We start from the raw sequence: 13,399 nt of genomic DNA, 5'->3' as shown, positions 1-13,399 counted from the left end.
AAAAAAAAAGGTGGGGGCAAAAAAAAAAAATTTAAATGGGAAAAAAAAAAAAAAAAAAAAAAAAAAAAAAAAAAAAGTGCAGAAATTTAACTGACAAGCTTTGGCCCGCTGTGTGTGTGTGAGCAGGGTGAGGCGACCGGAGACACCAAAACATTCCCAGTAGAGGAAGACACCGTCCAGGTCTCTGTCCCGACACGGAGGAGAGGAGGGCGGGACGGGGGAAAACAGCAAGCTAAGCTCTGCTGTTTGGCTGTTATTCCACCATGTGGCCAGCAGATGGGGTTGTTGCATCATATCAATAAACCCCCAGTTCCTTCTGCACACAAGTCAGTGCTTGTTGGACAAAAAGAATAATAACAATAATAAAAAAACAAACGTATTAAAAAAAATTCAGAAAAATAAACCAAGAATTAGGAGAACAGCAGCGGCTCCGAGGAATCAGTCGATCTTGACCGCGGCATAGATTTTCCTGATGAACATGTAGGCTGCGTAGAAACCGATTGTGCCCGTTAGCAGCCAGAAGGACAACACCATGAGGGTGGTGTAACCAAAGTACAACAGGGAGGGGATGAACTCCACAATGTCCAGCTAGAGACAAATCACACACACAGAAAGAGATTTTGAGTTTTTAAATCAGAAACACCTGAAACAGACAGAGGTCATGTTAGAGAGACCGTTTGGAGAGGAGGAAGCCTGATAACCACCATTTTAGCTGCTAGCAACACATTTTGTACCGTTTCCCAAACAATTAGCAGGGAAGGTGTTTTGGCTGAGAAAACAGCGACAGCGACTCACTCATGTTGTAAATATAAATATTTTCAGTTTGACTAAGTTTGACATTTCTAAAATGGAGGGCAGTTTGACTGATAGTTTCCCTCCTTCTTCCCTGATTCAAACCCCCTGCCATTGAACGTCGTCCTGCAACAGGGTCCTGCAGGTTTCACCAACTCAAACTTAAGACATTTTAAAACCACTATGATTGAAATTCAAGATTTTCATTATAATAGAAACATACAAAGGAAAATTGCATATTTTACATGGTAGAGTGAAGTTTGTTTCTTTTTTTTTCTTGCCCAGGATGCACATAGCACCGTATGGGTTGGCAAAGGAAGTGAGCCGGTGGTGAACATGAATGTCATCCAGTCAACTGGTGATAATTTACACTTACCAATGATAGACACAAAATGCTAGCTGGTACAGGTATATTAGCAGCTAATTAGCGGTAGCCTCAAGCACCTTGACTCAGAATGTAATGAAGATGTCTTTATGCCACTAAAGCTTTTGCCTGTTAGAAAAGTCTCACGAGAAAAATAAATTACAGAATAAATAGTCCTGTCATCTGTGATTAATGTATTTAAGGCAGACTTCTTTATTTAAAGGAATTTAAAACATTTTAAGGCTTCAATTTTATATACGTGAATTTAAGACTTAAACCTTTTTTTTCCCAAAAGGTTTTATTGGCTCTAGTGGCCTTTATTTCATAGTTAATTGACAGGAAAAACGGTATTGAGAGAAGGGGAAGACATGCGGCAAAGGTCACCAGGTCAGGAATCGAACCTGCGACACCCACGTCAAGGTCTAAGGCCTCCATATGCGAGTTGTGCTTTTTAATGGTAAACAAAGAAGAGAGTTATTTTTGCACTTTTCAGCAATAGTGTCAAATATTCCCTAACATCAAGCAACCCTTCCTCTAGTCAGAAAATGAATGCCGGCTGCATGCCCTACCATCAGTATCAACTACAATTATTTTGAACAAACTGGGATAATATGAGCAACAACATTTCACTTCCCTCGGCAATCAGTAAAGTTTTTTTGAATTGAATTAATTTTCTACATCCATGTTAAACTTTTAGAGACTTTTAATCAGACAGCAGTTTATGGTGATGCAGAATGTTTAAGGACAGCTCTGATCAGAGTTGAGTTCTCCTGGTTTTTACCTTATTGACAAAGTAGAAGACGGCGTAAATCAGGACGTAGAAAGCAGAGCCTCCTGACACCAGGAACGTTCTCCACCACCACCGGTAGTCCTGACGGTGAGGAACACAGACACAGCACGTCATCGTTCTCCGTGTGGCATGAAACGCCATATAACCATAGTGACACTCCTGCGTCTTGGCGGCCTTACCTCTGCACACAGCTGGAAATAGACCATCACAATGCTGATCTGAGAGCAGGACACCACCAGGATGATGAAAACCAGGAACAGAAAGCCAAAGAGGTAGTAAAACTGATTCTCCCAGATGGCCTGTAGGTGGCGACACAAACACATTGATGAGGATGTTACAGGACCTGAGATCTAACCTTCATTTTCATTTCCTAATAATAGGGAAGAATTTCCTTAGAACTGAAAAGATGAGCTTAGACTTACACTGAAGATGAAGAAGAGTTCTATGAACATGGCGCCAAACGGTAAGATCCCAGCCATGAGGATTCTGGGAGGTAGAGAAAGAAAAGAAAACTTTTAGTTGATGCACTATAAGTCTATAAATAGAATGGACGAGGATCTGGAGCACACTCACCCCACAAACTTGTTCATGTACCAGCGCTGCTCCGGGACCTGGCGGGGAATCTGGTTGGTGCGCACCGGGTTATCATAAGGCTGCTTACGGAAGCCAAAGTAGTAACCCAGGTAGACCAGAGGCATGGAGATGCCAAACCACATGCACAGCAGGGCCAGCATGGTGGTGAAGGGAACCTGGAATCCAGAGCAGGACAGGAGACCAAGAGAAACGTCAAGAAACATCAGATGAGAGAAATCGACCATGAAAAGCTAATGTTTAGCCTTCATCCTGTCTTGCCTTTGTTTTATAGCACAATCAAGTAACAATGTTACCTTCAGTTATGAAAATGGTATATATGTCAAATATGACTTAAAGAAATTTGACTTTGTAATTTAATGTCTTGAAATTAGACCTCCGTCTCTTTAAAAACCCCTGCTCTTTCTGACACTCTGCCTTCAGGAAGTCATCACAACGTGTTGATTTTATCAACATGCTGATCTAAAATATTTAGACTGACCACTTTAGATCACAGTATGGCATTGTGACATCACCAGAAAGTATTTTTCTCATTATGACCACCTCAGATAACAGCAAGTATGAACTGAAATATTTTACACCGATTATAATTTTCGATCCAGAAAATCTTCAGAGCATTTACTCTCAGTAGAAAACCTTTCTGGTTGGGTTTAAAAGGACTGAACTCACTGCTCCCGAGGAGTGTTCCCCCCAAATGAAACAGTTTAGAACGAAGCAGATTCCAAACACCGCTCCGGGATACAAAGTGGCCGTCTGGAAGAGAAACGAATGAAAAACAGACTTCAGCCCCAGTTGCTCCCCGAAACTCGACCAGCAAAACATAAAGCTGGTTTCATGCTTGGAGATCACTGAATGAATTTAATGTTACAGTTTTATCTAAATAATAACAATACAAACCTTGCATTAAACACAGCTGAAACCTTACAAATTGCTTAGTTTGAAACAAGGCTCCAGAGTTGTTTTGAGACACATTACAGTGAATAAGTAGAGCATCACTGTTGTTCTCTGGATGTTTGTGTTGGAATGTTTTAGACTACGTTGCCCTGTGCCTGACTTTGACCAGAGACAACAACTTATTCTGCAGCTTTATTGTCCCATGTCTTCAGTTTCTAGTGAACTATACTTCAACCAGTAAGACTGGATGAAATGAATACAATTCTGCTGTCATAAGAACATATAAAAAAACAAAAACAAAAAAAACCCCACTAAAGATTGACTTACACAAAATGCTCCTTTCCTCCACCGATGGCCCTTTAGTGTGCGGTACAGTCTGCCAGCAAAATAACCCCCAAACACACTGAAGGAAAAACATCCAAAGGTTAGAAGTATTCTCATTGAAACATCACCTTATCCTGTTTCTGTGAGGATTTAAAGCAGCTATTGAGGCTTTTACCCCATAAACATGAAGAGGAAACATGAAGTAGTCATCAAGGCTCCTCTGCTCGATGGAGACAACATGCCCAACATGGCAACAACTGCAACGCAAAAACAGACGCCGTTATTATCTGAGGAACGACTCAACCATGTGGATCTGAGGTAAAAACACGATAAGCTTAGTGAGAACAGGCAGGCTGAACAATGACCTCTAAAACAGCTGCAGTAGTTTGTGTTTTATTACATGTTTATTCATTCATACGAACATATTAGACTTCATAAGCAAGCATGCTGGTCACGTGAATTAAAAAAAAAAAAAAAAAATCATATAAGGAATAAGAATTTTGAAAATGGCAAAGTTTTGTAGAGCAAAGAGGACAGAAGCCAAACTCACAGATGACAATGAGGATCATGCAGAAAAGCTGGATCCCTGAGCCCAGCAGGGAGCTGAGGATCATGGGATACTGCGGTGGTCTGAAGACATCGCCATGGACGTTCTTCCATCCCGACTCCTCCATCGTGTCTTCCTGGTTAGAAATGAGAAACACTACTTAGAAAAAACAGGACTGAGCCTGTGAATAAAAAGAAGATTTTAACAGACAAAATCTCAAAGATGAAAACGATATGTTGGAGCAAACACTCTTTGTATTTTCTTACAATGTCGTCCTCTCTGTTGTAGTTGGCAATGTCCTTCCGCAAGGTTCTAATGATGATCATACTCAAAATCCCTGGAAGACAAAGGCAGAGAAGGAAAAAGGGTTCATGCAACCAGAAAGACAAACTCTTTCTGTGGCGTTTAGAATGAAACAGTAGCTGCATTTCCACAAACCATATAATTGCGCGATTTGACATTTTGAAAATAAATTTACTTAATCGAAACACACCAAGAAAAAAAAAAACAAAAACCTAATTTTTCAACAATAAATTGTAGTGCTAGGAATCGATGATGTGGTTTTTCTTTTTCAACCTCATACTGTGTCCTGTAGGGTCAGAGTCAAATCTGACAGTGTGAGATATGATGTTGTTTTTCTCATCTTATGAAAGGGCAGTGCCTCCCAGGGCTGCAGCCTCAGGCACCAGTCTGCCCATGTCCTATGTTGTCTGTTTTCTTTGCTGTATGATGACAATAAAAGCTGATTCTCATTTGTGGCCATATTAAGATTGCTTTATTTCACAAAACTGTAATGGCAATATTTTAACACTGGTGCAAAACACGAAGACTTTGAAACACAAACTTCCTGTAGAGGCAGTTCTACTCCTTCCTCTACAGGAAGTAGTAGAAGAACTATGGTTCTGATTTTCAAAAAAATCAAAGTACGAGTGCTAATACATAGATAAAACCAAAATATTATATAAGTTTTATAGAAAAAACAACAACTTTTTGTCACTTTATGGTTGTAGCTTCTCCACTCTGTCAACTCCCATAATTAAAGTCTCTTCATGCTAGTTGAACATTTTGAAAAGTCAAGATACACCCACAAGCATCAGTAGATTTTACTGGAATTTCATGTGACAGATCAACAGTATAGTATTTTTTGTGAAGAGGAAATACAATGACAGATCATTTAAAACATTTTTACAGACAAAAATCTGAGCATAAACCACTTTATATAGAGTTCATCTGCTTGTCATTTACTCTAATCTGTTGTCCCATTTCTGGCCTCAGAGGTTTGTTGGAGTAGTGAACAAAGATCATGAAGCCTTACAGACGTACCAGAGAGGAAGAAGACGACCACCACAGAGTTGACGATGGAGAACCAGTGAATCTGGACGTCACTCATGGTCAGGTATGTGTCCCAGCGAGAGGCCCACTTCACCTCACTCTCCTGTGCAAATGAGACAAGAAGTTCAGGGACTCAAACTGAGAAAATATTAATTAGGTTTATCAATTTTTTTTTTAGATAAACCTAATCTAAACGGATAGATTTTTAGATAGATACCTCGTTTGATGCCAGGTATCAAACGAGGTTTTGATACCTGGTTTGATATCAAAACGTAACCAACAACGGCAGGCCAAACAGTGAACTCGAGCTTTGAAATCAGGAAAACACACTGAAATCTTATGGCACCGGATGGTAAATGCTCTTAAACGCATTTTAAAGATTCTCAGTAGGGACTTAAAGATGGCCTAAGTGTCTGAGAAGAGATCTCCAATTACTGTTAGAAGATAAACAGGTTTGTCTTTTAAGCGAAATAAACCCGGTTCATCACCACATCCATCAGAATCAGCAGCAAAAAAAACAAAAAAAAAATCTGTTAATTTAAAAAAAAAAGCTAATAGATTTAGATGAACTGAGTTTTGCCATTTGAAACAAGCATGGATGGTCATTTTAATTTTATGCCAACTGCACACCACTTTTATCTTATTCAGTTAAATCCTTACGATGACTGTTTTTTGACCAACATATTTTCTAAATTCAATTTAAAAACATCAGAAGTGTTGTTTTGTTTACTCTTTGCGTCAGACCAGCTGATCTATTTATATTGAGGGCTTTAGATGTTTTACAACCAGGTCTGACTTCTGATTAGAAAGGGTTTCATTTCGCTGACCTTCCATGTGACAGAATATGTGAAAAGAATCTCGTTGTCTTTGGTTGGGTCAATCTCCTGGGGGGCAGAACCACTGGCTTCAGGCAGAGTGCAGGTTTTTTCTGTTACAACAGCCTTTAGATCTACATATCAAAAAAAGGAAAAGAAATTCAAAGCAACAGGTGACTTTCTGACCGACACATTTGCTTCATTTGATCAGAATAGTTAGCGTTAACCTCGAGTTTGACACAATCACCAAAGCAAAAGCTTTTGGAAAGCTCGTGTTGATACCAACCTTCCACTTTGACACTTTGAGGTACAACCTCAAAACGCACCACTCTGTAGTTGTGAGTCTCTCCCTCTTCTACTTTCTCCCTGTGAAAGTACAGGATGAAGGACAGGTGGTTGTGCAGATAAAACTGGAAGAAAAAAAAAAAACACAGGATTTAATTAGTGTTCTATTAACATTTGCACAGCCTGGTTGATTCGCTCCAAACCAGTAGACGCAAACGTGTTTAATTTGTGTTTTATTTTCTGTTTTGAGACATTTTAAAATTTCGCTCAAAATTCACATTATATATTAACTATGGGTGCACCGATTGCAGTTTTCTGGCTGATCATCAATTACCGATCTTTTAAAAAGCTTAACCTGCCAATTCCAATTTTGGCCGATACCATTTTTTTTTGTCTGAAATGTTGCTCAATATATCAAGAAAGTTGTTGAGTTGGCAGCAGTGGGGTCACTATTGTTAATTATAAATGTGCAGACATAACTTGGTGGGCTGGTCTGTCAGTCAAACCTTTCTCGTCTGAGAGCAGAAGAGGACAGAGGGTGATTCTTAGACCTTTGTCAAATTAGATAAGATTGGTGGATAAGATCGGCTTCATATGTAAAAATCGGCCGATCACCGATCTCCCCAAATTAAGGAAATCAGCACCGATAAATTGGCTGGTCGATAAACTGGCTGAAAAATCGGTGCACCCCTAATATTTACTGATGGGCTTTATCAGCTCATAAAATCTACATAGAATCTTTAACTCACTGTTTTTAAAGTATTTAAATTGTTTTATGCGACATTCAAAAGTTCATGTAAAGCCTTTATCAGAAAACAAAAATAAAATGATTTTTAACTATATCCTACTATATTCACATTCACTTGTATGGTTAATGATAAACGTGCATTCCTCGGGTTGAGTCAGTTAGTGAGTAATGAGGCAAAAGCTGCTTCTGAAGAGGCGAGTGTGAAATCTACCTTGTTGTTGTCGACGAAGCCAAGTCTGTAGCCATGTTCAAACTGAACATCTTTATCTGCAACCTTCTTCTGCTCCTCATCTCCTCCCGTTTCTCTGTTGGGGTAAAACTCCAACCTGGTGGCAACTGGAAGGTTGTCTGCAATCCTGAAATAACACACATCAACACCACCCTTCATTTGGTTTTCAGTTCCCAAGCCTTTAATTCCCACAGTTAGATTATAAATGCAAGAAAGTAAAAACTAAAATAAACACAAATTTAATGTGGGAAATTAAAAACTGGTTCCTAAACCATGTTAGATTATATTAAGAGCAATTATTTGGAACTAGCTTGTTGGTTTTCTGCTTGATAAACGGGCATTAGAGGGTAAATGGGATGAACTCACAGGTGAACGTAGTACTCCTCCTGGATTCGTTCAGCCACCAGCTTACTCTCCTCCACGTTGAGCTTCTTCTTGTCGCACATCAGCTCACATTTCTTATCCTCGTTCATCTTTACATTGTAGAGCGTATTCACAATGCGATCGCCACGTAAAACTTCACCTGTGCAAATAACACCAGGATAAAAGATATTAGAAACAAAGGCACAAGATATTTAAATATCTGATAATATCAACAATAAGTCAAAAAAACATAAAAAGACAGCAAAAAAAATTACATTTTACAAATTTGATTGCTCCTTTAAATTGTTCTTAGTACGTCCATTTTAGTGAGTTTGAACAGTACAAAGATGAGCTAATCTGTTTACTGCCAAATGTTTTTTTTTTGCTATTGTGAGAAACTGTTTAATTATAAACAGTTACTGTCTTATCCAAAATATATAACTTTCTTAGAGTTTCACTTTGCTCGTGTTTTAACCAGTGATCCACTTTTTTCACATCTAATGCAGATATAGGCTGATGTTGATCCGATACAAAAAACAGTGCTGAACTGACTTAAAATGTTTCCTTTTTTAAAACACAGATATAAATGTATTGAATTACACATTTATTTGATTACTCAAATAAATGTATTATTTATTTTATAAAATAAATAATAATAATAACTATGTTTATTAAAATAGTTTATTAAAATATACCAATAGCTTCACAAGCTTGGTCAAATATGTAAAAACAACACAACTTTAATTTGTTGAGTTAGTGGAATTAGGAGTAGAACTGTTAATGTGAAAAAAATAAAAATAAAATAAAACAAACAAAAACTGACTAAAACAACAGGTCAAACATGTTTAAAAAAAACCTTCTTTCAAATAGTTCAGAAAGTGCAATTAGTCATTTTAAAAATAATGTAAAATACATAATAAAGCTTGACATCACTCAGAGCACAAAGCATGGAATTAGACTGAATAGATCTGCCCTCATGGATCGGGCACATTGTCACCGATACCCGATCTAAACGTTTTTTCAATACCGATATTAATATTGGATCAGTGTATCTCTAGTTATAACCCAAATTTATGTATCAGTCTGATTCTGATTGGCTGCTGGCATCAAATATTACAAGATATTACAAAATATCGTGATATCTTGTAATATTCCATCAAAACAAAGACTGCAGCGTTTTCTGCAGCATTTAGCATACTGACTGCAGCAAAATGGACAAAAATAAAACACAAATAGCCCAATAAGTTTTTGCTGTGTTGAACATACTCAAATTAACACTCTTTCTAATATAGTAGTTTTTAATATAGTATCTGTTTTAACACAAATTAAAAGAAAAAAAAAAACTGTTAAAACAAGATTTAACACAAAATTCCCTTGAGCTTTGTGAGACATTATGGAAAATAGGTAAATAAAAAAACTGACAGCTAGCAATGTACCGGTGTGCAAAACCCATTTTGAGAGTGTAAATATGTTTTGTAAATAATGTTAATCAAGTTTAAATTCTCTACAGCACACGGGCCCCAAGTACTGTCTGACAAGCTGTGCTCAACCATACACATAAAGTCATCTAAGTCATAGAAAATTAGTTGGTTTTTTTTAAACATGAAACAAGCAACTTTATAAAAATCAATGCCACAATCTGCAGCCCACCTACCCAAGTTTTCCGCCTTGTATAAGACGGAGCCAGGCTTACAGAAAGGCAGGGAATAGTATTCATATGGAAGCTGTGTACGGGAGCTGGTCAGCTTCACCGCCTGAAAAGACAATCGCATTCAGTCAATACTGGCTCATCCAAACACACACACACACACACCTGGTCTACAGCAAACAGGAAACATTGAAAAGCATCAAGTACCTCTACATCCTAAATAAAGACAACTGAAGACATGAATGCTGAATTTATAAAAGGAAGTTGCTGTTTTTAGTGTAGAAGTCTATAATTATTAACCATTTATGTTGAATTGGGAGGAAAATCCCAGGAATAAATAGCCAGTTTAAATAGCTGGCAGCTTGTTTCATCTGAATTTCTGATAGTTTTCGATGCTAAGATGTTATCTTATATCTTTTGACAATTCTGGTTTACAAAATATTTAGAAATTTTCTGCTTTGAAATTTACCAATTGTAAAAAACCAACCCAATTATGATTCTTAAAAATGAACAGGGACACAGAAGGCTCATAAAAACTGTTAACTGGGGAGTTAACAAATAAAACAAGGGACAGAAGATCAATTTTAGTGTCTTGTGCAACTTTCTAAAAGCTCACCAATCAGATTAAAACCTGGAGAACATTACACAACTTCAAACCACATCCTTATTGTGAAATGTCAAATGAAAATTGCAAGTAATTTACTAGAGTTTCAGCTTCACCTTAATTTCTACTTGAGCGCCCTCATGGAAGTCCTGAGGAGCGACGCCGGGGACATAGAAGGACCGGCCCACAGGGAGCAGCGCCACCAGCAGCAGCAAGGCCCACCACGTCTCCTGCAACACACAGCAGTCAACAACCCAACTAACCCTGCATAATGCTCACAGTTAGCAGTCATGATGGTCACGAAGCGAACGTTTCTTCAGCATGGTACCGACAGACTGTAACTGTGAAAAGGAGTGCTGCATACAGTTTCACTTGCAGACTGATTATTTTTTCACACTTCATTCTGATTTTAATTTTAAAGAAATAAGGCAGCAGAGATAGGAAACAATAGTTTAGAAGAGTTCTACAGCGTAAGAGCTAAAGTTTGAGCATCACTTCTCAGCCTTTTCTGGTGACTCATGTACACTCACAGGTCACTGTTAATTAATACGAAGTGAACTAAACAACAAGGTTATTTCATTTGAAAGGTTACACACATGTTTGTTCATCTATTTACATTAAATGAAATGGCTGTTTACTGGACGATCTCAAAATTGCCCCGAATGGGGGAAAAGAATTCAGAGGGTAAAATTTACAAAAGAATGAAAATACCGCAAGCAGCTTTGGAGTCTATTATCCATGAGAAGAAGATCAAGTTACAAAAGGAAACTATAAACTGGAGAATCTGTTTATTCAAATACTGTTTATTGAAGCCACCACTAACACCGACCCATTCCTTACAGGCATGGAGGCATGAAACAAACGCTCAGCTCAGGCTGCACTTCTCTTATTTCACAGTATGGACTGGGAGGTAAAACATCACTGCTTCTTTCCATCAGAAAGAGGAGAATGACAGCACACAAGAACAAACAAGACAAGAAGATGGTAAAAGCAGGCAATTCTGATTGGCTTAAGGTTCTCATGTTTCTTGTTTCCTAAGCCATTTACTGACTATTTGGTTCAATAAAGATTTAAATAAAGGCCTTCTGAATGTGGCAACACAGCCATATTTTGTAATAAGTCACTAAACAATTGAGTGGCTGGTAAGAATCAACTATAAAACAGCAGCCAGATTTGTAACTTCACTAATGTAAACGGTGCTGAATAGAAAAAAAGCTGAAAGACCTGTCCTCTGCTTCAGACTGAATAAAGATGCTCATGTCACCTCGGGGATCCAGAACCAAGCAAAACAGGAAAAACATGTTCTCTCCAAGTTCCTCTCCATTAAACTGTTTCAAAGCCATAAAAGCAGATGCAGAGAGATTAAACTTTTACAGTAAAACTACCTTACTGACAAGGAGTGATTTTCATTCATCTCCACACGTTGATGGACTACACACTAGCTGCATTTCCGCTAACCATGGAGTTGCACAAATTGAAATTACGAAAATACATTTTCTTAATGGAAACAGGCCAATTTGGAGAAAAACTCACGTTTTTCATTAAAAAGTTTTTGCACTGGGATGAGGTGGTTTTACAGATGTATCAAAATGGATACAATGCACAAAACACAAAACTGCAATAGAAACACTTTTTTAAGATCATCTGAGGCACAAGCACAACAGCCGAATGTTACGACTGGTGAAAACGACAAAGACGACAACAGGAAGTAATAGGAGGGTGATAGATTGTTTTTGTTTTTTTCCTTTAATGAGCAGCTGGCTCCAGAATGGACAGATTGAAAAACTGTATAGATGAATTTGAATCAAACTTGAAGAGTAAATGACTAACTATGAGTCTGAAACTTAACTTAGTTGTGATTTAGCACTAAATAAAGATAATGGTAGGGGATATTTTTGAACTACAAAAATCAGGGTTAATATCAATCTATTGATCAATACTCATCTAAAACACTGCAACATAATGCAATTAAGAAAAAAAAATACACTGAACTAAATGTTGTTTCAAGTAAATCTAATCAACATTTCCAAAGGGAAAAAAAAAAAAAAAAACATTGGTAGAAAAAGTAGAATACCACAACAAGGAATCCTTTAAAGTTGCTGATATTCAAAACCTGTAAAATTACAAGTGTGATGTATTAAGGATTTTTTACCTAAACTTAAATTCTACAACGTAATCATGATCATTCAACACAAACAGGATAAGAAAGGCAACACATTACAATCCCGACACGCATTGTACTATGCCAACATCAAGAATATAAATGTTGGTTTATTGCTGATGTAATTTATATGTAAGTGAGCCTAACGTCACAAAGTTTAATTAACAACTGAAATGTCAATAACAGTAAATTATGACAGGATGGGTAACGAACCAGCACAACATGTTGTATGAGCTGCATAGTGTCAACATGACAAAATAGTTAAATAGAAACAGTTTTAGTCCAGGTTTCTGTGGGTATTTTGTTGAATTTCATTCTCTTCTACCATGCTAACACCTTTCAGTCACAATAACCACAGCGACAGTACCAGACTCAACTTGACGCTTCCTGACGTAAGTGCTGAAGCTAGCTGGAAAAGTTCTGCTTTATCTCACATCTGCAAGGATGACAGCCCAATAACTGACGAACCCGATGTCTCTTGGACGTGTATCCGAACAATTTCATAATTTAAGAGAATCACTGCAACAGCCAGAGCTCAGTGACATCCATGCTAGCTTTAGCTAGCAGGCTAACTAAGTTAGCAACATTGCAAACATACAAACAATAAACTCCTGTAAATAGTATCTTTACGTTAAGATTCCATGTATCGCTTCAGTTAATTTCCTCTGCCGCAATTACACAGCAATGTCTTATTTGTTTAAGGAGTAGAGAGTAGTCAATATATAGCTAGAGGAAAGAGTTCATTTTGCCACTTACCATCGCCTCGGCCGCCATTTTGAATACGTGTCATTAGTGACGTTCCGGAAGTTAAACACTGCTCAATGAGCATTGCCCATTCTTTCGGAAAGACTAAAAAACCTATATATATATATATATATATATATATATATATATATATATATATATATATGT

General features: G+C 37.6%; 1 protein-coding gene across 1 annotated transcript; it reads right to left on the bottom strand.

Moving 5' to 3' along the window:
• Nucleotides 1-44: 44 nt before the first annotated feature.
• tm9sf4 (transmembrane 9 superfamily protein member 4) lies at nucleotides 45-13,327 on the bottom strand. Its single transcript, XM_015021714.1, has 18 exons — nucleotides 13,244-13,327; nucleotides 10,443-10,556; nucleotides 9,729-9,828; nucleotides 8,078-8,234; nucleotides 7,694-7,838; nucleotides 6,736-6,859; nucleotides 6,462-6,583; nucleotides 5,626-5,737; nucleotides 4,569-4,639; nucleotides 4,306-4,438; nucleotides 3,931-4,012; nucleotides 3,759-3,834; nucleotides 3,207-3,290; nucleotides 2,520-2,695; nucleotides 2,369-2,432; nucleotides 2,126-2,245; nucleotides 1,938-2,027; nucleotides 45-588 (listed from the first exon to the last, which is right to left on the bottom strand). The coding sequence occupies exons 1-18, from the start codon at nucleotides 13,259-13,261 to the stop codon at nucleotides 439-441; spliced, it is 1,938 nt and encodes a 645-aa protein (XP_014877200.1). The 5' UTR covers nucleotides 13,262-13,327; the 3' UTR covers nucleotides 45-438.
• Nucleotides 13,328-13,399: the final 72 nt, after the last annotated feature.

The sequence above is a fragment of the Poecilia latipinna genome, unplaced genomic scaffold, assembly GCF_001443285.1.
Source record: "Poecilia latipinna isolate Pla-1442-1.1 unplaced genomic scaffold, P_latipinna-1.0 Scaffold2838, whole genome shotgun sequence".
In the NCBI taxonomy this organism is placed as follows: Eukaryota; Metazoa; Chordata; class Actinopteri; order Cyprinodontiformes; family Poeciliidae; genus Poecilia; species Poecilia latipinna.
Note: the sequence above shows the minus strand (reverse complement) of the source record. Positions and strands in the feature narration are given on the sequence as shown.